This window comes from Hylobates moloch, unplaced genomic scaffold, assembly GCF_009828535.3.
Source record: "Hylobates moloch isolate HMO894 unplaced genomic scaffold, HMol_V3 SCAFFOLD_5, whole genome shotgun sequence".
Classification (NCBI taxonomy): domain Eukaryota; kingdom Metazoa; phylum Chordata; class Mammalia; order Primates; family Hylobatidae; genus Hylobates; species Hylobates moloch.
In genome coordinates this window covers 81,066,668-81,083,599 of record NW_026652280.1, presented here as the reverse complement: position 1 = coordinate 81,083,599, position 16,932 = coordinate 81,066,668, and the positions used below count along the sequence as shown (strand labels likewise).

The 16,932-nt window shown below is 44.9% G+C and overlaps 1 protein-coding gene across 1 annotated transcript; it reads right to left on the bottom strand.

Moving 5' to 3' along the window:
- Positions 1-884: 884 nt before the first annotated feature.
- Positions 885-6,146, bottom strand: LOC116468232 (mammaglobin-B). Its single transcript, XM_032151836.2, has 3 exons — positions 6,033-6,146; positions 4,233-4,420; positions 885-1,102 (listed from the first exon to the last, which is right to left on the bottom strand). Exons 1-3 carry the CDS (start codon positions 6,085-6,087, stop codon positions 1,058-1,060), a joined length of 288 nt encoding a protein of 95 aa, XP_032007727.1. The 5' UTR covers positions 6,088-6,146; the 3' UTR covers positions 885-1,057.
- Between the last annotated feature and the right edge of the window lie 10,786 nt (positions 6,147-16,932).

The window sequence follows — 16,932 nt, the reverse complement described above, 5'->3', positions numbered from 1 at the left end:
CTGGATCCCTGCCCCTGCCTTGCCTGATGGAAGAGTCAGCCCTGGTGAAGCTGAGTTGTCCAGACACATAGACAGGGTCTTCCTGGGTGAGGGGATAGCCCCAGAAGAAAGAGGGACAGGCAATAACCTACCCCTAGTGACAGGAGTGCTGGGGACAGGACACGATGGAGACCCCGGTTCCATTTAAACATCCCCTTCTGTGCTGGGTCCCTGCATAGCACAATCACTCCCCTCCAACCCTCATTGCCTTTGCAGCTCACTGTGGGGCAGGGGAGGATGAACCCACTGGCAGAGACTGGACTGAGAAAAGTTGCACAATTTAAGATGTTTCTATGCTAGCAAACTCAGTCATCAGGGTAAGTAATATTTTCATGCAATACTTAAAAAGTTCAAAATTAATGCCAACATCCATGAATGACAAATAAAACTCAAAATTTAAAATCCAGACAGGATCCACCTTGCTTTGCAGGCCTCGCCTCCCTGGCTGGTTCTGGTCTGGGCCCTGCACACCTGGGGGAGGCCCAAAGACAACCCAGAGGAGCCTGGCATAACCAGCAGGGCTCAGCATGGATGGGACTGGGGTAAAATCAGGGCTTCTGAGCACGACTCCAAGAGTGTGAGGTCCCCAGAGAAAGTGGCTTAGGGAGGTAGTGGGATGTAGAGAGTGAAACACTCTTCAGAGAAAAATTAGCTAAGCAACAAAAGCTAATACTTTGTTCTTCAGAGAGAGAGAAGTCCAACTCTTGGGCTCGAGATGATGAGAAATAGTTTCCCAGAAACCTTGGACCCTCACTCAACTCCGTCGAGGCTTGTCTCTGTCTGCAACCTACAGCCTAGCTGTGCAGCCTGGAAAGCCTCTTATTTTATAGAAGAACAAGAAGGAATTTTAGTGATTTGCAGTTAGTTTATTGAAATGGAAATGAATTTGAGATTTCAACAGTTGTCTAGCAGTTTCCACATAAAAAGACAACACAAGAAAGAAAAGTGGTTTCTAGCAATCAACAGATGAGTTCTGGCCATAGTCTGTAGTCCTCTGAGCCGAATGCCTTGGGTAAAGTTAATTACTCTTAATATTACACCAAATGCTGTCGTACATTGTATGCTGGAAAACAAAAACAGGTTGCTTAAGTTTGCAAACTTCACTTACTAAGTCAAATATTAAGACTTTTCTTTTCTTGCATTTGTCCACAGACAGCTAACTCTCAGGAAAATTTGCAGTGGAAGCAAAGCCAGCATCCCCTCTCCATTTATTCTGTCATCTAGGAAACACTTCATAATGCGAAACAGGGGCCAGGGTTGTAGGACCTCTTCCCTACCAAGGATCCATGTAACACTTTTTTTCTCCAAAAATTCTATTCCTTGAAATCACTTATCCAATAAATATGCTGCATATACTATTTGTTGAAGACCTGATCATTTGGACTGTTTCTGATACCAATTTTACAACACAGAATTACTAAAAAATCTCAGCTTAGATACAAGAATGTGATGGTTTTCAATTGCTGCACAGGCATAAAAGTTGGAAATTTTGTAACAATCTGAGACTCTTCACCATTACCTTTGAGGCCTATGAAATGTTGGAGCTGGGCTGGGTGGGATGGCTCATGCCTGTAATCCCAGCACTTTGGGAAGCCAAGGTGGGCAGATTGTTTGACCCCAGGAGTTTAAATCAGCCTGGACAATATGACAAAATGCCATCTCTACCAAAAAAAAAGTGTGTGTGTATATATATATTTGTGTATATATGTACATATGTATATATGTATATATAATGTGTGTATATATGTGTATATATGTATATGTGTGTATATATGTATATATGTATATATGTGTATATAAGTATATATGTGTGTATATATGTATATATGTGTGTATATATGTATATATGTGTGTATATGTATATATGTGTATATATGTATATATATGTGTGTATATATGTGTGTATATATATGTATATGCCAGGTGTGCTAGTGTACACCTGTAGTCCCAGCTACTCAGGAGGCTGAAGCGGGAGGATCATTTGAGCCCAGGAGATCGAGGCTGCAGTGAGCTGTGATTGTACCACTGCACTCTAGCCTGGGCAAAAGAGCAAGACTCTTGTCCCAAAAACAAAAACAAAAATGAAAACAAAAAAAAGGCAACAAGAAACATTGGAGCTTTACAATATGAATGATTAATCTAAGGGTTTTTTTTGGTTTGTTTAGGATTTTTGTTTGTTTGTTTTTGAGATGGAGTCTCACTCTGTTGCCCAGGCTGGAGTGCAGTGGCACTATCTTGTCTCACTGCAATCTCTGCCTCCTGGCTTCAAGCAATTCTTCTGCCTCAGCCACCCAAGCAGCTGGAATTACAGGTGCACGCCACCACGCCTAGCTAATTTTTGTATTTTTAGTAGAGACAGGGTACCAGCATGTTCACCAGGCTTGTCTTGAACTCCTGACCTCAAGTGATCTGCCTGCCTTGGCCTCCCAAAGTGCTGGGATTACAGGTATGAGGGATGCACCTGGCTAATCTGAGTTTTTAAAGAAAAAAATGATTCAACCATCCCAAATTGCAGTTAATATTTACTTTTATCCTTGAGCGTTTGATATATCTTTACATTTTCTATTATGGAATGTTTTAAATAAAATTTGGGGATATTAGATAAATTCTTAAAAAAAAAAAAACGTAATCCCAGCACTTTGGGAGGCTAAAGCGGGCAGATCACCTGAGGTCAGGAGTTTGAGACCAGCCTGGCAAACATGGTGAAACCCCATCTCTACTTAAAATACAAAAATTAGCCAGGTGTGGTGGTGTTTACCAGTAATTCCAGCTACTCTGAAGGCTGAGGCAGGAGAATCACTTGAACTCAGGAGCTGGAGGTTGCAGTGAGCATAGATCATGCCATTGCACTCCAGCCTGAGCAACAAGAGCTAAACTCCACCTCAAAAAAACCTCGTAACCAACACATCTTTATAAACAGACAGAAATACTCTTGTTATAAACATTGACTTTTGTTTTAAACAATTCTAGGACTCGTGTTGTTTCACACCCATGATCTGCACTTCCCACTTCTTGAGGCACTTAATTAAGTGGTGCATGATTTCCAGTCATGTATGCTAACAAATCTTGGTTGCATGGACTTGTATTTTAAATTCTTTATTTTAGGCCAGGAGCGGTGGCTCACACCTGTAATCCCAGCACTTTGGGAGGCCGAGGGGGGCAGATCACCTGAGGTCAGAAATTCAAGACCAGCCTGACCAACATGGTGAAACCCCATCTCTACCAAAAGTACAAAAATTAGCTGGGCATGGTGGTACATGCCTGTAGTCCCAGCTACTCGAGAGTCTGAGGCACAAGAATTGCTTGATCCCAGGAGGCAGAGGTTGCAGTGAACGAAGATCACATCACTACACTCCAGCCTGGGCAACAGAGTGAAGCTCCATCTCAAAAAAAATTTTTTATTTTGGAAAATGCAGAATTTGCACAAATTGCATTTTCTGAGCTAGATAAAAAATAATAAGAATATTTTGAGTATTTGTTTTTGTGAAAGTAGGAAATTTCTTAGTAGATTTCTCCTACAATTGTGTGACCTCTTGAGAATCAGATATTTTCTCTTGATAAAAATGTGCATGTTCTGGCTGGGTGCAGGGGCTCAGACCTGTAATCCCAGAAATTTGGGAGACCAAAGGAGGCAGATCACTTGAGGTTAGGAGTTTGAGACCAGCCTGGCCAACATGGTGAAACTCCTTCTCTAGTTAAAATACAAAAATTAGCCCGGCATGGTGGTGCACACCTGTAATCTCAACTACTCGGGAGGTGGAGGCAGGCAAATCACTTGAACTCGGGAGGTGGAGGTTGCAGTGAGCTGAGATTCAGGCCACTACACTCCAGCCTGAGTGACAGAGCGAAACTCTGTCTCAAAAAAAAAAAAAAATGCAGATGCCTGTCCCTGTGTGTCTGTGTGTGTCTATACTTGTGTGCTTATGTGTGTCTGTGTCTGAGAATGGACTGGTAAGGTCAGAGGTAGACGGGTGATCTCTAAGGCTTTCTTTTCTCCTTTTTGCCTTTTCCATTTATCACTCCCTAAAGATTCACAATGTGAAGTGGCAAAGCAGCCTGGAGACAAAGTTTAATGAATTGATATATAAAGAAAATTTGTTCCCCAGTTGCTTGGCATTCTTGGTGCCAAGTTTAGAACCCACTGGTTCCGATCAGTGATTTTCAAAGGGTACATAAGAAGAAACCCAGATTACCATCATCAGTCCAAAGTTTTTCAGAGTTCCATGTGACTGGCTGAGGAAACACTGCTTGAATTTCCCCATAGCCTCTGCAGCGGCATCACTGTCTATGAACTCTTGAAGAAGCTCTTTGTATTCAGGTATAGATATGTCGGAATTGATGGTCTTTTCAACCACGTCCTCCAGGAGTTTGCAGCCAGAATCTGAAAAAAAAAAAAAAAAAAAAAAAAAAGACACAAGAACATGGGCCATTACCAGAAGTGTGATTCATTTTACAGATGAATTGGGAAGCTGGCTGTCTTCGTACCTCCAGGAACAGACCGAGGTTCAGAAAGATTTTGGTGCAGGATGCAGAGTTCTCAACTCTGGGAGTGTAAACTCAGGCTCTGCAAATTCTCTCTGACCTCCCAAACCCAGAGAAACCCAACCCTGTGTATCCTTGGCTAAGAGGACCCTCGAGAAATGAGGTGCTCTGATGGGGGGGATATAGCAAACATTGCTTGGGCTTTCTCCATTCAAAGTCATGCAATGCTTCCCTGTTATCATGTCCAGCATCAGGTAGGGTTTCCAAGGATTTCAGATGAATGGGTCTAGGACATTGTCCGTTAGTTCTGTTGACTCTACTGCAATAAAAGGGAATGTGTGGCCAGGCATGGTGGCTCATGCCTGTAATCCCAGCACTTAGGAAGGCCAAGGCAGGCAAATTGCTTGAGCTCAGGAGTTCAAGACCAGCCTGGACAACACAGGGAGACCTCATCTCTACAAAAAATTTAAAAATTAGCCAGGCATAGTGGTGTCCACCTGTAGTCCCAGCTACTCGGGAGGCTGAGGCAGGAGTATTACTTGAGCCTCGGAGGAAGAGGTTGAGACTGTGCCATTGTACACTAGTCCCAGTCCCAGCCTGGGTGACAGAGCAAGACCGTCTCAAACACACACACACACACACACACACACACACACACACACACACACACACGAATATGAAATAGAACTTGTTCATGAGGGGATCTGAGGTAACCCCCCACTGTAAGGGAGAGGAACGAGCTTAGGACGTGGGCTGGTTGTGCTCTGGACTTTGTGATTTTCTAGTTAGTTGACTGTGAGCTTGTCACCCTTCTACGCGTCTGCACCTACCTTGGACACCAATACAGTATGGTTTGGAATCCACCTTTGTGAATTGCACAAGGCAGGCTACCTATGGAACTATTAGCGCTGATTCCAGCAGCCAGGGCTTTTTCCTCCCGCTGGATCTTCAGTGCTGGAAGGAGACTCCAGAGGTTGTGAGTTCTCACCGGTCTGCCTTGAGCCTGAAGCAACTGGGAGGGTAAGGGCATCCCAGAAGGACCCAGATCAGCTCTGAGAACACAGAGTGAGCCACACAGGGTGAGAGACACTGGGTCACTCTCTGCAGCCTGGGCCTTCTGTCCTGGGAGGTTTCCTATTTCATTCCACATTCAAGGAGACCCATGATTATTTCGTGATTTCTAGGTGTAGATGCCATCTCTCCCTTGCCCCATTGAAATAGTTCATTTCAATATTTAATCCTGAGACTCATCCTGGTTTCTGTGGTTGCCATGACCATGGTGAGACCCTGAGTGCCATGATAACACTGCGTGCAGCTCCAATGCAGGAGACAGCCCGTGAGGACACTGCCTGCTTGATTGTCAGGAACCCAAGGGGATCCTAAGGCCTATCACACCCAGGCCCTTCACACTGGGGCTCGTCTGTGCTGGGGATTAGAGGTTGGGAGTTCTTCTACATGGGCCCAGGTGACAATTCCTAGCCCAGAAGGAGCCCTGTCTGCCCAGAACTCACCTGCATAGCAGTGCAGGAGGAGGGCAGCCAGCATGAGGACCATCAGCAGCTTCATGGCGAGGCAGCTGCTGTCTGTGTTCAGTCGTGCGTGGCAAGGATCAAGAAAGCTGCTGTAGAGGTGAGTACCCAGCCCTGCTCTATTTATTCCCCAGGGAGGCACCTTAGTCCCTCCCAGGAATGAGGCAATGTGTCAACCTGGCACGGGACCAGGACACAATAGTGTACACCAAGGGGAACACAGCCAGCCTGTGCTCTGTTTGTAGAAACCAAGAAGGCAGTAATATTTGTATCCCTGACAATTTGGGGACTACAATAATGACACATGGCTTTTAGTAAAATGGATGTGACAGTGTTTTCCAAAATATAAAGCAAAACCCAGTGGTGTGATCTTGTGGTCTCCACAATGTTGTTATTATTGTAGTTTTCTTCTAGTCCTCCTTCCCTTCTTCCTCCTTCCCCTTCTATTCTTTTTCTCCTACTTCTCTTTGTCTCTTCCTCTTCTTCTCCTCATGCTTCAAGGTACAAACAGTTTCATAACTTGTGTATCTGCCCGTCCTGGAATCAAGTATTTGGGCTACAGGCAATACCTGCATCTTCCTCTGGGAGGCAGACCATCCTAATCCATAGACATTTTTCAGAAAAGTGGGTATTTTTGTGTTTGTTTTTCGGAGATTTGTTGTTGTTGTTGTTGTTGTTGTTGTTGTTTTGAGACAGAGTCTTGCTCTGTTGCCCAGGCTGGAGTGTGGTGGCACGATCTCGGCTCACTGCAGCCTCCGCCTCCCCGGTTCCAGAGATTCTCCTGCCTCAGCCTCCTGGGTAGCTGGGATTACAGGCATGCACCAAGATACCTGGCTAATTTTTGTATTTTTAGTAGAGACAGGGTTTCACCATTTTGGCCAGGCTGGTCTCGAACTCATGACCTCAGGAGATCCACCCGCCTTAGCCTCCCAAAGTGCTGGGATTACAGGCATGAGCCACCATGCCCAGCCCAGAAAAGTGCTTTAAGTTTTAGGGAAAACATTAGTATCTAACCTCTACTGAAAACTTCTTGTTATTCTTGTTAAGAATTACAACACTAAGTTAATTCAACTTTACAAATTTATTTTACAATATATTTTTAATTTAATTTGTGCTTAGTTCTTTGTTAGCCTTTTACGGTTTTCCGTCCACTGATTGAGGGGATGCTGTGAATGAGTGGAGTAACTGACTGCTTGGGCAGGCAGTGCTAGGCAGTGGGTGGCAATGAGGTTGGGCGATGATGGGATTTAGGTGATGAGATTTGGGCAGGTGTGGGCGTGGATCCTGGAGGCCACATGTAGTCATGCTGTGTCTTTGGGCAAATTACAATGCTGGTCCCTCTGGGCTTCCTTTCTGTCTTTGTGAACTGGATATAAGTGATGCTGAATTTTTTTTTTTTTTGAGACAGAGTCTTGCCCTGTTGCCCAGGCTGGAGTTCAGTGGCACAATCTTGGCTCACTGCAACCTACGCCTCCCGAGTTCAAGTGATTCTCCTGCCTCAGCCTTCTGAGTAGCTGGGATTACAGGCATTTGGCACGACGCTCAGCTAATTTTCATATTTTTAGTAGAGATGGGGTTTCTCCATGTTGGCCAGGCTGGTCTCGAACTCCTGACCTCAGGTGATCCCCCCACCTTGGCCTCCCAAAGTGCTAGGATTACAGGTGTGAGCCACCGTGCCCGGCCGTGATGCTGAATTTTTGTAAAGATGAGAGACACTCTGTAAATTTTTTTTTGAGATGGAGTCTCACTCTTATTATTGCCCAGGCTGGAGTGCAGTGGCGTGATCTCAGCTCACTGCAACCTCAGCCTTCCCGGGTTCAAGCGATTCTTCTGCCTCAGTCTCCTGAGTAGCTGGGATTAAAGGTGTGCACCACCGTGCCCAGCTAATTTTTATTTTATTTATTTTTTATTTTTGTATTTTTAGTAGAGATGGGGTTTCACCACGTTGGCCAGGCTGGTCTCAAACTCCTGACCTCGTGATCCACCCGCCTTGGCCTCCCAAAGTGCTGGGATTACAGGTGTGAGCCACTGCTTCCGGCCGACGCTCTGTAAATTTTTAATCACACAGCCAAGCATGAGATAATTCTGAATAAATGGCAGTTGCATTCATGCATGGATCCCTTGTTGTACACATCACTGTTGCGCTTCTCCTGTGAGCTGGGCCTTGTGCTAGATTCAGTCATAGAAACAGGTTAGACCAGGTGCTTGCTCCTGTGGACCTTATTTGCTAATGAAGGACACAAAGAACAAGACTAAAGATATATCAGAGGTATGAGAAAGTGGTCATTGCTGCAAAGAAAGACAAAATATTCACAACCGCTGAACGCTGTCATAGATGGCCTGCCCAGGGGCAGTGGCCTGTAAGCCCCCCAAGGCAGCCTGTAAGAGCAGGTGCTGTTTCAGCTGAGACTTGGATGAGTGGACGGTGAAGTCCAGGGATACATCTGGGGAAGAGCATTCCAGGGAGAGGGAACTGCAAGTACAGAAGCTTGAGGACAGATGTCACTGGCAAGGTAAGGAAGGGAAGGAACGTGGCCACATAGAATCAGGAAAACAACGGGACAGCCTCACATGATAGAAAATCCACCCCTGTTTAATTAGGGGCACAGTGAAGGTCATAGGAACAAGAAAAACAAAGTTGGCTCAGGTAAAAAAAGAAAAAAGACAAAAAAAGAAGTCGATGAAACAGCCAGAGGGATGAATCCATTGTTAATTCCCTGTGAATGCATTGTTTGCTCTCTGGATTACTTGTGACATGTTTCTTTCCACCATTCAGGTGGAGCCTCAGTGGCCAAGAACAAACCTAATTTTGGGGAGGACAGAAAGGAGAAGTGTTGTTTACTTACCACTGACCCTGGCTGGTGGCCTTGTTTCCCAAGGGTAGTGAAGGACCTTGATCACGAAATGTGAGACTGTCTCCTTGGCCAGTACTTACTGGGGCTTTATCTGGTGCCCCATCCTTATGGCCCTGCCCTGTCAGTCACCTGCTTACACAGAACAGAACTTCAGGAAAGGCCTCTGGTCTTGGAGCCATCTTGGTTGACGGCAATATGCCTGTTGTTCAAGTCACCAAGGCCTCGTCTAGACCCGGCGCCTCCCTCGTGCCCGAGCCTCACGCTAGGATTCCAAGTCTGAGTTGCTCAGTGTTCAGTCCACCCCAGCACCCCCATATTCCAGCTCAGTGTCCCAAAATGTGTCAGAAGCTTGCAAAGACTGGCCTCCGCCTACGTGGGGGTGAATACATCTGGTGACACAGGGTTGGGATTGAGTGAAGGGAACAGTGTGAATCCTCTAAAGAGACTGCAAACATCAGAAACGCTTTCTGGCCTCTCCTTTCTGAAATGGGGCTGAGGAAAGGAGAGGCTGTAGCTTCCATGGGGAGTCTACGGCAACCAAGGAAGAACCCCCTTCCCCTTACACACACCCAAGATGCATGTGACAGTGGTACTTTTTTCATACTCAATTGTCGGAAGAGACCTGTGACCCTTCGTACCTCTGAGAGGCCTGGGGAGACACACACAGGAGACAATAAGCCTGGATGGGAAAGGAGAGGTGCAGAGAGAGATGGATGAAGGGCTCTGGAAGGCCAAGGGAGGGAGAGGGTGCTTTCCCTTAAGTGGGAGAAACGTCCTCTGGCTCAGAGGATGAGGGGAGGCTGTGGGTAGGGAGCAGGTAGGTTAAAGGTGGATAAATTCAGAAGATGGGGGAGATGACTCCCAGAGGAGTCAGATGATTGAAAGGTAAGGAAAGGATAAAATCCCTTATTCCATGGGGCAGTCCCAGCCCAGCTGGACATTCCCGAGACTCCAAGGAAGGACCTGGGAAGGGAGGGCCTGGGAAGCTGCAGCTCTGCTGAGCGCCCCTGTGTCGCACTGCTGGGTCCCGTCTCGGCAGGTTCTGCAGCCCTTTCTCGTAAGGGTTGGATGGCAGATGGGTGGTGAGTGAGGACTCGGAGCCTGACCACCACTTGTGTTCACATCCCAGCTCCTCCGTTTGCTGACTGCAACATTGGACAGGAGACTTAATGCTGTGTGTTCCCTTTAAAATGGGAACAGTCATAGAATTGCTGTGGGTCACAAGTAAAAAGTGGAACAGTGCTTGGCACAAAGCAGGTGCTATCCAAATGTCAGCTGGTAGCCATTATTTTTGAATTAAAGAAAATGTATTTATGGGTAAACTCCAAGGACTACTAGGACTGTTCGACACCACTGAAACCTCGGCTTCCACATAACATTCTCTAAAATATTTGAGTAACTATTCAGGTATAAGCTAAAACTTTTAAGTTTGAAAACAAATTTCTGTGTTTTGATCCATATGTATTTGATTTTTTTTCAGTGTTCCCGTTTCCTCAGAGTTTTTTTGGTTTTTTGATTTTTTTTTTTTTTTTTGGAACAGGGTCTTGCTCTGTCGCCCTGGCTGGAGTGCAGTGGTGCCATCTTGGTTCACTGCACCCTCTGCCTCCTGAGTTCAAGCGACCCTCCTGCCTCAGCCTTTCCAGTAGCCGGGATAACAGGCACACACCACCAAGCCTAACTAATTTTTGTATTTTTGGTAGAGGCAGAGTTTCGCCGTGTTGCTCAGGCTGGTCTTGAACTCCTGGGCCCAAGTGATCCACCCACCTTGGCCTCCCAAAGTGCTGGGATTACAGGCATGAACTACCACACCTGGCCTCAGAGTTTTATTGAAATAATTTACAAATAACTTCTCACCCAAGCATCTTCTACTTAGTATTACCATATTAATCTTCCCAGAAACCAGTTCCAATTTATTTAACATGTTTAGATACATTTTTAAATTTTTTACCCAGCTTTACTAAGGCAAATTGACAAATAAAAATTATATTTATTTATGGTTTATAATATATGTTTTGATGTATATATACATTCTGAAATGATTAATTCAAGCTAATTAACATACCATCACCTCACATACTTTTTTTTTTGTGATAAGAACATTGAAGATCTCATTGTTTAGCAACTTTCAGGAAATGTTCAGTAAAATATGAATGAAAAACAATTCCACACCAGTTCCTAAATGACAGGCACTGTTGTAAGCCCCTTTGAATCTCACAGCCATCATCCTATGAGCAGGGTGACCATACTGTTGATTGTAAATGAGGGGCACTTTGGAGAATAAAAGGGAACCCTAAATGAGTGGGATGCCAGTATAACAATGTAAACCAGGACTGTCCTGAGCAAACTGGATGTGTGATCACCACCCTGTGAAGTGGGCAGATAATTTCACCCCAGCTACAGGAGACAGGACACAGAGATTCCATAGAACTTTTCGGGACACAGCTAGGAAGTGGCAGAAACAGGATATGAAGCCAGGTGTTCTGGCTCCATAAGCTGCTGTCAACACTATTTCCCTCCTTGGCTGGACACTGAGAAACCTGCACACCATGGTTCAAGTGGGTCCTGGTGATCTTGACACCCACTGCTGCCCTGTGGGAACTCCGTGTGGATTTCTGCACAAGACCCACAGTTTTCTGCTTGAGAAATTATTGAAATAATTTACATTTACTTTGCAATTTTACCCTTACAGTAATTTAACAATTTTACTTTGCTCCCTGTGGTCTCCACTGCCCTTGCATTAGTCACTCTGGGTTGAAATGCTTCATTCATTCTGGAAGCCACATCAGAGCAGCTCACACCTTGTGTTCTTTGCTGGCCCCTCCAACTCCTTGGATCTCCCCCTTCCCAGGAACCTGTAGCTCTCCTTGGGCAGCTCTGACCTGACATCCCCTGACACTGACCTGTCCTCTCTGTTCATGCTTCTGGAGAACATGGCCTGTCTGCATGTCCTGCCTCTGTATGACAACATCATACAATAAGCGCTTAATCAATAATTTTGTAATTTATTTTCTGGGTCAAAATTTGGTGCTTTACAAGAGTTCATTGATGATATCGCTCATGTTTTAGTACCAGGTCTATTTAGAAAGAGGCACTCATCGATATTTGAATCTTTAGTAAAGGCAGGGATTGCACACAACACTAACCACACATCTGGGTGACATCCTGGGCACTAACACTAATGTTGTACTTTCCTGGATGAGGGCTTTGGGGTCAGGGTGGGAGGAGACAGGTGAGGGAAGGAGGTAGTTGGAAGCTATGCCAACTTGGGATGGGGCCACCTCAGTGTTCCTTGTTTGTTTGTTTGTTTGAGACAGAGTCTCACTCTGTCGCCCAGGCTGGAGTTCAGTGGCTTGATCTCCATCTCAGCTCACCACAACCTCCGCCTCCTGGATTCAAGCGATTCTCGTGCCTCAGCCGAGTACCTGGGACTACAGGTGCGCACCACCACGGCCAGCTAATTTTTGTATTTTTAGTAGAGATGGGGTTTTGCCATTTTGGTCAGGCTGGTCTCAAACTCCTGACCTCAAGTGATCCACCCACCTCAGCCTCCCAAAGTGCTGGGATTACAAACATGAGCCACCTCACCAGCCCAGTGATCTGTTTCTCAAAAAATAACCATTACCACGATGTGATCTGACCTGGGTTCATCTAATGAGTTGGGAGATGAAGCTGGATTAGGAAGCAGAGCCGAGGTCAGATGTCAGCCCCTGGCTAATTCTCCTTGGCTCCTTAACCAAAACTATGAACTTTACTTAACTTGACATTTCCCTATAATGTGTGGTGAAAAGCTTAATCCTGTACCCACGTAACAACTGATTTGGTTCTTTAGATATTTACACTAACACCTTCTCCATTAAGTTCGCGATTTTTTTTCTTTTCAATGCCCCATTCGTTTTGCTGGTAACTGTAGTGATCCCAAAGTTGTGAACGCCTGCCTTAGGGCCATTGCAAGAGTCACACAGGAGAACCGACATAAAGTTTTCCACTGTAGATCAGCGATTGTCAACTAGGGCACATCTACTCCCATCTCCTCCCTATTCCCAAAGACATCAGTCTGGACAGTTTTGGTTGTCACAGCTGGATGGTGGTGGGGGTACTATCAGCACCCAGGGGGCAGAGGCCAGGGGTACTGCTGAACCTTCTACAATGCAAAGGGCAGATCCCACAGAAAAAAGGATTACTTACCTTTGATGTCAGTACTGCCAAGTGCTAGAGAAATACCTGCACACATTTGCTCTTGTAACGAATGACCGGTAGCACTCATGAGCCTCATACTCAGCAAACAGGGAGTGTAGCCCCAGACTGGCAAGGTGCCAGCAGGAATGTGGGCATCTTTGTCCTCCAGGTGGCTGAGTCAGCCTCATGTCCATGCCTTTGCCCAGGCTGCTGCATGCACCTGGAGGCCCTGCTTCCCCTGCCTGTCATCCTCATCTTCTAGGTGCTTCATGGTCCAGCTCAGCCATTGCCTCTTCCACAAGCTGTCCTTTCTATATCCTTGGATTCCTATAGGCTTTTAATTTGCATAATAAGATCTCATCTCAGGGATATACGTTGTATCTTTCTTCAGTTCTATATCGTGTCTTCCCATTCAACTTGCTAATTAATTCCTTAAGGAAATTTAGTAATCTTTTCAACAAAATGTATCACCCTCCCCCATTTGGTGTGGTGTCGATTATGCATTGACCTGAGACCTTCTTTCTCTGTGGAAGGATTTCCATGTTCCATATAATTTTTTATTACTGTTCTCTTGATTTATCCACTAACTCCTATTTTCATTGCTGTTTTCCGAGTCCCATGTCTTTCTCTTTCTTGTTATACTTTTTTTTGCTGGGGTCTGTCCTCCAGTACATTTTGGAGAAAAAGTTTATTGGTCATAAAATGTTTGAGGATCTTTATTTTATCTTTATGTTTAAATGAGAAGGCTGATTACAGATTCATATTTGTATAGAATTAGAGGTTATCAATCGTCTGATTTTTAGTATTTATCCTCCATCCACCAGTTCTTGTGTTAGTTCCATTATTATTCCCCATCACTGTATGTGTCTCACTGTTTCTTTCTGGGAAAGAAAGACCTTTTCTTAAAGACAATGTTCCAGAATGTTAGCAAAATACTTTTTGGTATGGAAAACAGATGGATGTCTATGGACTTTTCAATACCATATTTTTTTCTGGGAAATTTTTTGGTATTATTTCCTTGGTGACTTTTTTTTCTGAGACAAGAGTCTTGCTCTGTCACCCCGACTAGAGTGCAGTGGCATGATCTCGGTTCACTGCAACTTCTGCCCCCTGGGCTCAAGTGATCCTCCCACTTCAGCCTCCCCAGTAGCTGGGACTACAGACACGTGCCATCATACCCGGCTAATTTTTGTAGAGATAGGCTTTCACTATGTTGCCCAGGCTGGTCTCAAACTCCTGGGCTCAAGCGGTCTGCCTGCCTTGGCCTCCCAAAGTGCTGGGATTACAAGCATGAGCCACCACAATTGGCCTCTTCAGTGACTTTCTTCCCACCATGATCTCTGTCATTCTGGAATTCTTTCAGTTGGACATAATGGACTCATCCTCCAGCCTTCTTTTCTTTTCTCTCATATATTTTATTTCTTTATCTTTTCCACCACATACATACTGCTTTTCATGACACTATTTTAATTTTTTCTTTTGATTCTATTAATTATTCCAGCTATCATGTTTTAATTTCTCTAAAGTTCTTTGTTGTTGTCTGAATACTTGTTAAACCATAAAAGGAAGGAGAGATCTTAGTAATCTGGACTTTATAAAGCACTCATGAAACTTATCCATGACATAAAATATCTGTGAGACCCAGAGAACCTGAATGAATTACAAAATAGTGTGTCAATTAAGAACTTTCTTATTTCCTTTTCTCTTCTCTTTTTCTAGCCCCTAAGCTGTTAGAAAACAGTTAGCTGAGAGAAAAAAAGTGAAAGAATAAGGATAGAAAGGAAAGCACTTTTTTTTTTTTTTTGAGACGGAGTCTTGTTGTCACACAGGCTGGAGTGCCGTGGCTCGATCTCAGCTCACTGCAGGCTCCGCCCCCCGGGGTTCACACCATTCTCCTGCCTCAGCCTCCTGAGTAGCTGGGACTAAAGGTGACCGCCACCTCTTCTGGCTAATTTTTTTACTTTTAGTAGAGATGGGGTTTCACTGTGTTAGCCAGGATGGTCTTGATCTCCTGACCTCATGATCCACTCGCCTCGGCCTCCCAAAGTGCTGGGATTACAGGCGTGAGCCACCGCACCTGGCCAAAGCTTAGATTATTATACAAACTTTAATATTCTAATTTCTGAATTGAGATATTGAGCTTTATTTCAAAAAAATGGAGATTCATTGAAAGTTCACTTTAATGAATCTGATGACAAAACGAGAGCTTTGTGTTCTGAGTGTTGAGCTTGTCATAAAGTGTCAGATGGATCACAAGGAGAAGATATTTGAGGAAAAGGGCCTAGGCAGAGATTGATAATATTTGTGCAGGAGGCAAATTATGAGACTCTACTTAGCTCGGAAGTCATGGGAGAGGCTTTAAGGGATAAAGTCAACAGACCCTGCATGAGTGAATTCTATGTCCTTGGCAAACCTCAATCTCAGCTTTTTGAATGAGGGTTTCTTAAAAATTAGCAATATCTTCAACAAAGAAGACATCCAGAAGATGAATCAATGAGAGCATGGACACCTAGAGACGTGCTGACTTTGGAATGCTCACAGGTCCAGGGGGTAAAACACAGGCCTAGCTCCCTTTTGCAGGTATCTTCCTGCTGCCCCTCAGGCAATGGCAGCCCTTGCAGTATTTTTTTCTATTGTGGTAAAATAAGCATAAAATTCTTCATTTCAGCCATTTTTAAGTGTACAGTTCAGCCCCCTTAGGAGCATTTATGATGCCTTTGAAATATTCATTTTCATTGTCATTATCCCAAACAGAAACTCTATACCCCTTAAACAATGACTCCCAATACCCTCCCTCCCTGCCCCAGCCTGAGCAGTCTTGCTGGATCTCACTTCACACTCTTGTTTTTTGTGGTTGTTATTGTTGTTGTTTAGACAGAGTCTCACTCTATCACCAGGCTGGAGTGCAGTGGTGATTTCGGCTCACTGCAACCTCTGCCCCTTGGGTTCAAGCAATTCTCCTGCCTCAGCCTCCTGAGTAGCTGGGACTACAGGTGTGCGCCACCATGCCCAGCTAATTCTTGTAATTTTGGTAGAGATTGGATTTCACCATGTTGGCCAGGATGGTCTCAGTCTCTTGACCTCGTGATCTGCCCACCTCAGCCTCCCAAAGTGCTGGGATTACAAGCGTGAGCCACCATGCCCGGCCTTCACACTCTTTTAACAGCAACTCAGGAAGGAAACTTTACCATATGTGACCCCCATGTGATTAGAGTGGGCACCTTGAAATCCCCAGGCTTTAAAGGCTATGGAAGTAGCTGAGGGAAAGGCCTCAAGGTAACAGCCGGGTGATGTCCGGAGTCCTGTGAGTATCATGGGGGACTCCTGTCCCAGCTATTGCCTCCCCAGGTCACTGGATGCCTGCACCTATAGGAGCAGGAGGTCCCAGGCCAGGGACCACATGGACTCTATTTGCACACAAATAGACACAGGCACCCCGGATGGAGCCTGGACACTGATTGCTTTTGACAGCTTCCCAGTGAATTCTAAAACAGAGCCGAGGTTGAGGGGCACTGGGTGGAGCATTTGTCATTCTCAGGTTCATTAGTGGGAACAATCTCAGACCTTCTTGGGAACTAGTGAGGACTAAGTCACACAGAACTTGGAAGCCTTCCGGCAAAATGCATATTAGGGTGCTCAATAAATAGAAAGGTATTACTTGTAAGCATTATAGTAAAGATTGCTAAGATTTGTTGAATGCTTTCTAGTATTAATGTAATATGTTCTTATCACAATACTATGATATGTGTCCTGTATCACAGGAAGGAAAAGCGATGATAAAACAGGGATATCCATCAGAGTGAACAGGCAAATTTTTGCAATCTATCCATCTGATGAAGGGCTAATATCCA